Source organism: Ahaetulla prasina, chromosome 3, assembly GCF_028640845.1.
Source record: "Ahaetulla prasina isolate Xishuangbanna chromosome 3, ASM2864084v1, whole genome shotgun sequence".
Lineage (NCBI taxonomy): Eukaryota > Metazoa > Chordata > Lepidosauria > Squamata > Colubridae > Ahaetulla > Ahaetulla prasina.
The window spans coordinates 163,895,026-163,907,307 of NC_080541.1; the positions used below are offsets into that span (position 1 = coordinate 163,895,026).

The window sequence follows — 12,282 nt, forward strand, 5'->3', positions numbered from 1 at the left end:
TTCTCGGTCACATAGAAGGCCAAGTTATGCTGAAGATATGCATTCAAATGTGATGTAAATTGACTTTCAAAATAGAATAGGTTTCTAAAGAATTCATATTAATTTGAGGAGTTGTAATGCAGAGTACAAAACTGGCATGTAAGGTCTTTTGGCTTCTAACTGCTTAGTAGAGGTCCAGCCTCAAATCTTGCGAAACCCAAATAATTAGTGAAATAAACAAGACAGAATAAATGGCATTAGTTAAAAGGATTGAAAAAATATTTGGAATGGAGTGGAATGGAATGGAATGGAATAGAATAGAATAGAATGGAATAGAATAGAATAGAATATCATTTATATGATACTGTAAAGGAGGTTGCAAAAAAAGGGAAAATATTATGATTGTTCTACTTTTTTCTAACAACTTTCTATACACATAGAAAGGTACTGTACTACTCTCATTTTAGCAAGTAAATACATATTTTATAGATGATAAACCTATGTAAAAACATATACATTAGTAATAGAAGATTTGAGGCAAATCCTTCTATTATTAAAAAAGAAAACGCATAATGGTTTACTGTATTAACACTGTGTTCTTTCCTCCCCCAATTTCAGCGTGAAATTTGGTAGAAGTAGTATTTCTTCTGGAATTCAGTTCCATTTACAACAGATGCTGTAAATTTCACGGAAAAAAAGTATTTGAAATTTCAGAATTGTGATATAAGATCTGAAAACCATAACACCAAAAAATCCATTTAGATCATTAAGACCACTCTCCTGCTTAGTACAGGAATCTGTACTAAGTATTCAAAACAGATTACCCTCTAACCACATCCTAAAAAACGGAATACATCACATCTAGGTAATTGATATTATGACATACGTTGTCAAACACTTTGCTAAATCAACATATATTGTGTATTTAACATCCCCTCGATCTATTAAAATAGCTACCCAGTCAAAAAATGAGATTAGGTTTAGTCTGGTCAGATTTATATTTGACACATTCCAGTAATTTACTATGTTGTTTTTCCAGTTTCTTACACAGTTCTTTTTATGCTCTGCTCTAAATGTCTCAGTATTAATCTCACATTAACTAGTCTATAGTTTGCTGGGTTATCCTTTTACCCTTTTTGAAGATAGGAACAGTATTTGCTCTCTTCTAGTGATTTTCCTCCCTAGGATTTTTCAACATTTGAGTCAGAACCATTAGATAAGATCCCAGGGTTCAATTCATCTGGTCCTGGAGAGTTGAACTAATTCAAAGAAAAGGTGTGTTTTCTGACCATTTTTCTATTGGTGTCAAGCTTAAATTCTTCCCATCCTACTTTTTCACGACTTCTTGCTTGAATACTAATTTTTTTATTCCAGAAGTCTAAATCAAAATAAAAGTCAAATACCTCTTCCTCTTCTGTTAGTATTTTACCAGCAGCTATATTGATACTTTTTCTTGACTGTTGTTTTTAACTTGTTTAAAAGAAGCCCTTTTGGTTTTCCTTAGTATAATTCTTTAACTTCTGCTTATTTGCAGCTTTTGTTTTCATGACATCAGGGCTATACTTCTCAGCTATCTGTCTATTGTCAGGGTTCCCAGTAACGTTAGTCCAAGTGCATTAGGCCTTCAGACCTGCCACATTTACTACTGTGGGAAACTGGGAGGTCTGAAGGCCTAATGCAAAAGATGGCTTCCAGGCCTGACGTCTATACTTTTACAGTGTTAAAATTACAAATCATTTCTTTTCTATCTGAGAATCTCAAGCTTATCTATATGTCACATCATTGGCATGAATGTTTATAAAATAAAAGACATGAAATTAGCCAATATTTGTTCTGATTTTTCAACAACATTACACTGCATTACCGAACTATTATAAACAAATACTGTTTAAATATAAAATGGTTCCACATATATAGTGTACACATATGAAACCAACATTTTAAAATTAAGAACAAAGCCTCAAAAGCTCAAAAGCTTTTAACCCAGTCTTGCACTTCTGCTGCTTGATAATATACAAAGATGATGTCAGCAACATGTAACCATTACAAGTCATGTGTATCATAAAGATTTGTTTATAGATCCAACAAATAAATAAAAATTAAAGAATGCTGCCAAAACGTAATGAACACAGAACAGTATCACATAAACAAAAATCCACTTCCATAAAGAGAATTCCTTCTTTTCTATTTATCCCACCATAGCCACTAAAGCCAAATCTGGAGAGTTGAAACAGTTTTAGAAACAGAATGAGACAGAACATGCAGGAGAACAAAAGAATTACTGCACCAAATCTAACGTAAGAAAACTATTAATTTCTGTCTTGTACGTTTTGTTGAGATACATTCAAGGGTGAAATGCTCCCAGTTCGGACCGGATCGCCCGATGCGATAGCGATGGCAGTGGGTGCTTCAGAGAACTGGTAGCAAAAATCCCTGCCCCTCCCATGCCCAGCTGAGCTGCACCATCATCAGAGGTGTTTTTTTTACTTTTAAAAGCATTTTTCCTACAGCCACTTCGGCTGAAGAGGTTGTAAAAAAATGCTTTAAAAGGCTCCTCTGATATCCCAGCCTTTTTTTTAAAAGGCAAAAAAAAATGCTTTTAAAAGAAAAGAAAATCCTCTGACGATCAGGCAACTCAGCTGGGATCGTCAGAGGAGCCTTTTAAAGGCATTTTTTTACAACCTCTTTGGCCGAAGAGGTTGTAGAAAAAATGCTTTTAAAAGTAAAAAAAAAAGTTGGCCACGCCCACCCAGTCACATTTCCCCCAAGCCACGCCCACAGAGCATTAGTAACAAATTTTACATTTTACATTTCACCACCGGATATATTTGTTTGTTAAGAGTATAAGCATACCTGGTAGTCTAAAATGCTGAATCCTAAACCTATTTTTGCATCTTTAACAAGGACAATGTCTTGGACTTCAGAAGACCATAGTGCTAGTTCCACATCTTCATCTTCCTGCTCTTCATCTTCCTGCTGTTCCTCTGGATTTTCAAGCTTCTCCTAAGAAAAACAGAACACACTTTTTCTACTGGTAAAATGTATCTAGTACATACAAAGCAAAATGGTCATTTAGATTGGAATTTCAATCTTTATACTACTAAAACTCTAGTTATCATAAACTGGGTGAAATGGTGCAATGTAGGATAACAATTTTTGAATCAAGGCACCTTTGGACACAGAATGGGTCCAATATTTGGGATTCACAAGGGAATGAAATTTGGGGAAACTGTTGCTGCTTTGGTGCTACTATTGGGCTTCAGCTGCAGTCACATGATCTTTATTTTCAACATTCTGTAACAGTTTCCCAGCCAGTCTTGCAATCCCTTCCTCCCTCCCCCATCCAGCAGCTGCCACTTACCGGCATGGGGAAGGGAGGAAGGGAAGAAGGAAAGGGGAAGGGGAAGGGGAAGGAAAGGAAAGGAATTTCTGGTGCTCCCTGCCAAATTTCCACAAGGAAAGAAAGCTAGCAGAAAGTTGGAAGATGTTCCTATGTCCACTGTTTTATTTTATTTTCTTTTTTGCCTGCCCTTGGTCATTGTGTTTCTATGTTTAGGTAAAGAAACATGCCCCAATAAGACAGGGTTGCCCAGTGATAAAATTACATATTGGCCATTTTATTTTTATAAGTTTTATAACACTTATACTTACATGGATAAGTAGAAAGTCTTAAGGTATAAGGAATAAATATCAAGTGCAAATAAGTTAGGATCAAAATTAAGAATTTTTTATTTTATACAATTTATATGGTTATCCATCTCACAAAATTATTTTCATATTTTGTACAAAATATTTTATCTATGACTATATCTTAATTTGATTTTAATTTACACAAAAGTCTTTTTTTGGCAGGAAGGAAAAAATAACAACTAGATCTATCTAGTTTGAAAGGGAAAACTATTTGCAACCGATATTCAGCTATAACATCAGCTGTTTTTTAATGCAAAGATGAAAGAATGTGTAGAATATATCCTCAGTTGATAGTTTTAAAATGGTTAACAACAGAAATGGACATTTATGAAGTATCTTCTCATTAGTTAAAATGGTTTTTTTTTTGGTTTTTTTGTTACTGATATGCTACCTAAATTGGGAAACCTAAGGAACACCCAAAGCACATATTTATTTTACAATGGAAATAGTAAAAATCAATATCTGGGATGTCTAGAAAGTTTAATAGCTAAAACTATAATCTTCCAGGTACCATCAATTTCTTTGTTCACAAGATGGAAACAATCAGCTAATGGAGAATTCAGAGATTAGGTATAATTCAAAACTTTTGCTCCTTTATTATACTGTAGAAAGATGAATGGGATGTACACTGTCAGCATGTCCTTTCATTGATTTACATACTTGGTATCATTAGTACAATGATGTTTCTAGCTACCTGCCTAGATAAGCCACCAGGAATTTCCAATTACATTAAAAGTAGTAAAGTCAAGAGCATGAAATATTTCTGCATGAAGATATGCTTTCTAAACTACAAGGACAAGTTTAGAATTCAGAGGAACATACTTAGTCCCATCAAGTTTTGGAACTTATAAACTTATAACTTATAACTTTTAAAAAACTCCCACTTGGAAATACTGAAAAAGAGAAGTTAATAACTATTGTCCTACACATGAAAATATTTTAAATTTTATTAGTTTTTGATGGAATACATGAGCACAATGCCCACAGCTGGAATAGAAGATGGTTGATTATTCCTTCTAGAAGTAGCCTCTTAAACATCTGGAAATTATCTTCCCCAAAGTTTATCCTGCTCCAAATTCGAACTTAGGTACTCAGAGTATTCAAATATAGCAGATACTAGATATAGCAGACACCTTCAAATCTAATTCTGGAATATCCTTTAATGGGATTATTTTACAAGAATTAATATGGAAATAAAATCATAACTACAGAGAGTCCTCGACTTACAATCACAATTGAGCCCAGGATTTATGTTGCTAAGTGAGAAATTTGTTAAGTGAGTTTTGCTCCATTTTACAACTTTTCTTGCCATATTTGTTAAGTGAATCACTGCAGCTGTTAAGTTAGTAACACAGTTGTTAAGTGAATCTGGCTTCTCCATTGTCAGAAAGTCGCCAAAGGGGAACACATGACCGGGGACACTGCAACCGTCATAAATATGAACCAGTTGCCAAGCATCTTGTTGTGTTTTGCCCGCTCTCACCGCAGCCGGGGTCTGCTTATCTGCTTCCAAACACGGAGGAATGTATGCCTCCCGGCCCCAGTCCTGGCTCCATGCCCAAGCAGGCTGCAGAGGAGGGAGCACCCCCCGGCCCCAGCCCTGGCTCCATGCCCAGGCAAACGGAGCAGCTAGACCCCTCCCCCTCCTCCACAGCATGTGAGCCTGAGGAAAGTTTATTTCCAACAGCTGCTGATTGGAGTGACCCTCGCATCAGAAGACTGGATAGGCGGAGGCAACAGAAGGAAGGGAGGGGCAGGCCTTAATGAGTGCTGAGTCATGGAGCCACACCCCATGGCCTATATAAAGGATCTGCTTTCTGGCAGTCTCTGAGTCAGGCAAAGTCTAAACATATCTTGCTGAAGTCACTTTCTGGTCTCCTGCCTGCTCTGAGGACTTTGCTAGGACTTTGGGCAGAGCTGCAGAGGCAAGCCTGATTCGGATTTCTCTGACCCGGCCGTCAGCGGAGGAGTGGGACACGACACATCTGAATTTTGATGAATTTTTCATGGGGATGCTGCAACCGTCATAAGTGCAAAAATAGTCATAAATCACTTTATTCAATGCCATTGTAATTTTGAATGGTCACTAAACAAACTGTCGTAAGTCAAGAACTACCTGTAGTTTGCTTTTTCCTTCAGCTTCTTGAAGTAACAGAATGGATGATTGTAGACTGCCCAGATAAATCACAAGTCAGAAGGACTAAAAATTTGGATCTATGGCTCTAGATTGTGGAGTGCCATTCAACAACCTGATATCAATATCCAATGTTATATATCATGGATGAAGCATCATAAATTTTGAGCATTGTCTGCTGTAATATAATGCTGCTCAATATTTTCCACTCCAATACTGTTTATTAAAGTACTGTGTTACAATATTTCACTAAATATGATAACAAAAGATAGAATTTAATCATTTACAAGATAGCAGCAAAGCTTCTAGTGCTACACCCCTAGTAGTTTCAGAGATAATAACTTTTCATGATCCATTTTAAAAAAAGAAAGCAATATGCTAATGCACATGCCCATAATAAAAAAAATTAAAAGGGAGATGAAGCAGAGCATTTTCCATCGTAATGTGGCTAAGAATTTTACTTTTAAAAAAACATGCCATTCTGAGCAGTAAGAAAATGGCTTATGAATCATTCACATTCATTATTCATAATGAAAATTAAATGCAAAGTAACCAATACTGAAAGCAGTAGCAGAGTCAATTAATAATCTTTGGGAAATCCTTGGAAACACGCCATAGGTTTTTTTTTTCTTCTTCAAATACCTTTGGTTCTAGAGAACGAGCAATTGTGGCTGTAGGCTCATCCACAAAAGATTCCGTATCATCATCAAACAAACGGCGACAACAAATCAGGGTAAATGGAGGGGGAACCTCTTTCAGAAAAGAAACAGCTTCACGGCGGGATTTCCCATAGAGCTGGACACCATTTACCTAAAGATAGAAAGGACACCATTCCTAAATTGACCAATACTTTAAAACTATTTGGATTTATCATAAATATTCCACTGCTTATTTTATAGTGTTTCAATGACAGGCAAGTGCAATTCCCCCTGCCAAATATATACTGCCAAATATATACTGTAGATCAGGGGTGTCCAAAGTTTTTTGAGTGAGGGCCAAATACAGAAAAATAAGCAAAGGCCCGGGCCACCGGGGGGGGGGGGGGCTAAAAATTTTTGTACCAGTTCTGTGGGCGTGGCTTATTTTGGGGTGTGGCTTGGTGGTCATGTGACTGGTGGGCGTGGCTAACTCCTCATGTGACTGAGGGGATGTGGCTATGGGCATAGAAACCTAAATACATAGAGACCTAAATACTGACAGCGGCTACCAGTAATCCTCGGCTTGCAACCACTCATTTAGCGACCAATACAACAGCACTGAAAAAAGTGACTTACCACCAGTCTTTGCATTTATGACCTTCGCAGCATCCCCAGTTACATCAAAAGTCAAGCTTTTGGCAACCAGCATGTATTTACTGGGGATTTTCCGCCGTCCGTCGCGAACTCTCTTCCCACTGAGGAGACACAGCAGCCAATGGAGGGACTCCGGGAGGCCCAGGCGAGGCCCGCACCGCCTCGCAGCCACTCAGGTGTGCCACGCGGCTCCCACCCAGGCCAGAAAGGGACGGGCTAACTAGGGGCGAGTGGGCGGGCACCGCCCCTCCTCCGAACGCCGAGTGGCGGCGCGGCGTGGGCGGCAGGCGCGGCGGCCAATGGGGCGGGCGAGCTCGTCCGCGTCACGGGCGGCACACGGGCCCGCGGCTGAGGTAAGCGGAGGCGTGTGGCAGGGCGCCGCGCGGCTGCTTCGGCGGCGCATGGAGGCGATGCCTTGCCGCGACCGCGCGTGGTGGGCCAGCGGGGCAGAGGCCGGGATGCCAGCGGCGGCGGGCCTCGGCAGCTGCGCCGCCGACCCCGCCCGGCAGCGTGACAGCCTGAGCCCGACAGCAGCAGCAGCAGCGCGGCGGCAGCGATGCTGCTGCGCTGGCGGAACGGCTGCTGTGCGGGCGACGGGGCGCCGAGGAGGCCACAGCCACGTCGGCGATGGCGGCAGCGTCACGACTGCCGGGATCGGCGGCCCAGCTCAAACTCCTGCCCATGAACGACCAGATCCGGGAGCTGCAGACCATCATCCGCGACAAGTAAGCGCCCCCTGAGCGCGTGCAGAGCGCCGCGCCCGGAGAGGATCCCGCGCGGGGCTGGGAAGCAGAGCGCCTCGCCCGCCTGGCTTCCGGGGCTGCAGCCCCGCGTGGGGACGATGGGCGTCGCCGCCCGCCCGCCTCTTCCTCTGTCTGGTGGGCCGGGCTGGAGCCATGGGCGTCCTGGGCGCCCCCTACAGCCCAGTGGCGGAATGGCCGGCCCGCAGCCCCAGGTGGGCGGGATCGCCAGCGGAGCCACTCCGCATCTGCAACCGGGCGGCGGCGGCCTCCTGGGGGGCCAGGAGGGGGGCCGCACCCCCCTGTCCACCGAGAATTTGCTGCGGGCCAATAAAAACTGACCCGCGGGCCGCAGTTGGCCCGCGGGCCGTAGTTTGGACACCCCTGCTGTAGATAGATGGATTTCATTTAGAATTCCAATGATGGAGAAAAAAGATATATCTCTTTCTGTCTCTGTTTATCTCTGTCCCTCTCTCTCTGCCTTTGTCCCCCCCCCCCCGTCCCCGTCCCTGTCCCTCTCTCTCTCTCTCTCCCTCTCTCTCTCTCTCTCTCTCACACACACACACACACACACAAAAGACACACCATTTTCAGGAAACTAATGACTTTCTTAAACCACTAAAACAATCAATAGTATTTATTTAGTTTTACTTGATCTCCATGGCCTTTCTACTCTCATCTCCTGTTTTACTGTAACTCTTCAGATATTCTTGCACCCTTCAATGCCCAAGCCAACATTGAAAACATTAAAAACTGCAAGGAATTGTAGTTCAGCAGCACGTGAAGAAACATTGGTTAACTGTTAAGGTTTTGTTCTACAAATGCTCCCCTTCTTATTATTTTTTTTCTCGTTCTTTCCACAAATTGAATTTTTTGATGTCAGGGTAGGTCTTGTTAGTTCTACTGCTCCCGGTCCCATACTTTTGTGGTTCATAAAATCCAGAATGACTTGTAAAAATGTAGACTGATGACATATAGGACAACCAACAGAAAAGAGAGTTACCTGCTAACCTCAAATTAGCTGGTTTTAGTAACCGCATTTCTGTTATTCACTACTAGCAGTGTTGTGGTATTAGCCAATCTGTAAATGAGTCAATATATATTTTACTTGGAGTGATTAGCTATTTTATATATAGTTCAACTCTATACTCTTAAAATACTACAGTTAAATGTCTTGATTTCTTGTTGGATTGTATATTGTGTATTCCTTCTAGAATATGTTTGCCAATTTATAGAGCTTTTCTCACAAAAGAAACCGCAAATTTTGTGTGCATATGGATGGAATGAATAGTCATGATTAACTCAAGATTTAAATGGATTAATCCACTTCAAGCTAGAAACTGGGATAGTGTGAGTTCTAGTCCTGCCTTAAGGGACAAAGCCAGATGGGTTACCTGGGGCCAGTCACTTTTTCTCAGCCCTAGGAAGGAAGCAATAGCAAACCGTTTCTGAAAAACCTTGCTGAGAAAACTACAGAGACTTGTCCAGGCAGTCTCCGGAAATTTGGACACAACTGAATAGAAGGGAGGGAAAAATTTGTCTCAAAGGTTGCATCTTGTAAGCACTATTCATCAGTAGTTAATAGCCTCAGTTTTCAGAAACTTGTACAACATGCTTGTAAATTCTGTCACATTTTGGAACTATTCCATATAACATGGTATATTGCAGAAAAGCATTCAGACAACTACATGTTTCAGGACTTCATTTTCATAAGTATTTTGAGAAGTAGAATGGATTGTGAGGATTTGGATTTTTAGACTAATCTAAAAATTTCTTTTTGTTCATCCATTGAAATCATGAGTGAAGTTGAAAAACCTGTGGATCATCAGGATGGACTCACTTCAATAAAGTTTCATTAACGTTTCTCTCTTTGGGCGTATGAGGTCTATCCTGATTCTTTTTCTATGATATGGTTTTATTTAGGTCCTAGTCACAGGAGCTAAAATATGAGAACTTTTTATCCTTTTGGTAGAATAAAACTAATCTACACAGAATTCAAATCTAATTTTGTACTAATCTTATTGTTGTTCACATTAACATTATGATATCAAGTGAAAGGCTATGTAATGTAAGTCTGTGTCACTGACTTGGACAAATGGAATGCTAGACTGATTATTATAATTAAGTGAATAGTTACTATAGAAACTTTTCAGGATTTACACAGCCAGTCTGTAGAAGGAATGTATGTTGGAGATGGAATTGAATAGCAAATCCTATGCTATGTTATAATAACAAAGCTATGCTAAATCCCCATTGTGAACTGGAGGGAGGAATTTCATATTTTAAAAATATTTCTCTCCCATTGACTTCAACGAGAGGGAAATTATATTTCTGTAGGTTTCAAGGTATATTGTATTTGGGAGTAGAAAGTCTTTTCAAATTGTTCTTCTAATCTATATATTCTTTGTTTCTGTAGAGCAAAATAAAACTTCAGGCTATTTGAGAAGGGACATCTAAGTTTGAATCTATTTCAGCATATTCAAAAGGAAGAGATCTCAGCTGTTTTATAATCCCTTGATAATTTTCTTCTAGGGGCATAGAATGGCAGTCCAGCTAATGCCAAGTGATACTAAATTAGAATTAAATTTGTACATGTACACCATTTGCACACAGAAAAAGAACCAGCCAGCCAGACAACTATTACGGTTTCTATTTCAATTAATTGCTATAGGCCTGTGATGGCAAACCTATGGCACGCATACCAGAGGTGGTAGGCAGATCCCTCTCTGGAGGCATGTGAGCCACCAACTGGTCTTCGGCTTTCCGGCGCTCCAGCACACTTGAAGGCTAGCTGGCCGGTGGGCATGCGCATGCCGGAAACCTGAAGACCAGGTGGCCAGCGCGCGCATCCGCACCGGCCAGCTGGTCTTCAGGTTTCTGGGGCTGGGGCACGCACGCACACATGCACGCTCATGCACACACACATTCCGGTGTGGGCATTCAGTGTCAAAAAGGTTCCCCATCACTGCTATAGGCTAACACTGGAAACATTTTAAGCCAAAAACTCAGTGTTACATTAAGCAAAGTAATTGCAGAATGAAATCACAAGCTCTAGATGTAATTGAAGATTTGGAATGAGTAATAGGAACAAATATTCCATCCAATATTTTGTATACTCATAAAAATATCTTCTATACAGAGGTGGAGACTTCCAATGGAAAGACATGCTGTACCTGCAGACTTTGGAAGATTTAATTTCTCTAGAAAATCTCAATATCCTGAAAGGCATTTTAATGCACTTCAAGCATACAATCCATGATACCGCGTTGATTATAAAAATTATACAGTATATTTCACACAACATACTATTTTAAATTTGTACCTCTAAAAGTTCATCCTCTAGTCGAAGTAAGCCAAGTTTAGCAATTGGGCCATCTGTAGCAATGGAAGAGATGTAATGATGTCCTTCAAAAGTATCCAGTTCAACTCCCAGCCTTAATGTGTGAATAGGCAGCAGCTATTAAAAATAAATCACAAAAATAGTCAGATAGGAACATTTACAAAGAATGTGAATTAGATTCTGTAGCTATATGACATTCGAATCAACTGAATATTATTTTAATTTAGTAATGAATTGAATTTGATTTATTTTTATTTTAATACTCCTTGATAAAAGGATAATGATGCCCTTAAGTCCATCTCAATTCTTACTAATGCATTCATGCAGTTTTCTATAAAGAGTCACAGAAGTGCCAATGTCTTTGTTTTTGCCTTTGCTGTTACTTTTTAATTATTTTTATTATTTATACAAAATGACAGTATACACAGCAAACGAGATAATTATGCTGGATTTCGTATCACAGATCACTAGTCGAACACTTCCCAAGCGTTTAGGACTGCGTGATGTATCGACGAATTATGCGAGCAGATCCCAGTAAGGTGGCCTTCTGCAACTGACCAGTGGTGATCCTGTCAGCGCCAATTGCTTTTAAATGCTTGCCTAGGTCTTTAGGCACAGCTCCCAGTGTGCCGAGTACCACTGGAACCACCTGCACTGGTTTATGCCAGAGTCTCTGCAATTCGATTCTCAAATCTTGATATCTGGTGACATTTTATTATTTATTTATTTATTTATTTTATCACATTTATATACCGCCCTATAGGTTGTTTCTCGTTGATTCTGCTGTCACCAGGTATAGCATTGTCAACTATCCACGCTTTTTTCTTTTCCACAATCGTGATATCCGGGGTATTGTGTTCCAAAACTTTATCAGTCTGTATTCGGAAATCCCACAGTAGTTTTGCATGCTCATTTTTTTTGTATTATTATTATTATTATTATTATTATTATTATTATTATTATTATTATTATTATTATTATTATTATTATTATTATTATTTCTGTTTTTATTTTGTTCTTGTTTTTCTTTTGCTTGGCAGTCTAGCCAACAGCCCTTAAATCCCCAGATTGTCACACTTATAAAAATAATAGAGAGGGACACATGGA

The 12,282-nt window shown here is 39.9% G+C and overlaps 1 protein-coding gene across 5 annotated transcripts in view; it reads right to left on the bottom strand.

The window, feature by feature from the left end:
- PATJ (PATJ crumbs cell polarity complex component) overlaps positions 1 to 12,282 on the bottom strand; it is a 176,975-nt gene that overhangs the window by 133,498 nt on the left and 31,195 nt on the right. For 4 of the 5 annotated variants that reach the window (XM_058178715.1, XM_058178713.1, XM_058178714.1 and 1 more), the window contains exons 16-18: positions 11,158 to 11,292; positions 6,446 to 6,613; positions 2,833 to 2,982 (exon numbers count right to left, since the gene is read on the bottom strand). In XM_058178715.1, coding sequence (XP_058034698.1) covers positions 2,833 to 2,982; positions 6,446 to 6,613; positions 11,158 to 11,292 — 453 coding nt within the window. The remainder of the gene's footprint in view (positions 1 to 2,832; positions 2,983 to 6,445; positions 6,614 to 11,157; positions 11,293 to 12,282) is intronic. The other variant, XM_058178716.1, reaches the window with a different exon arrangement.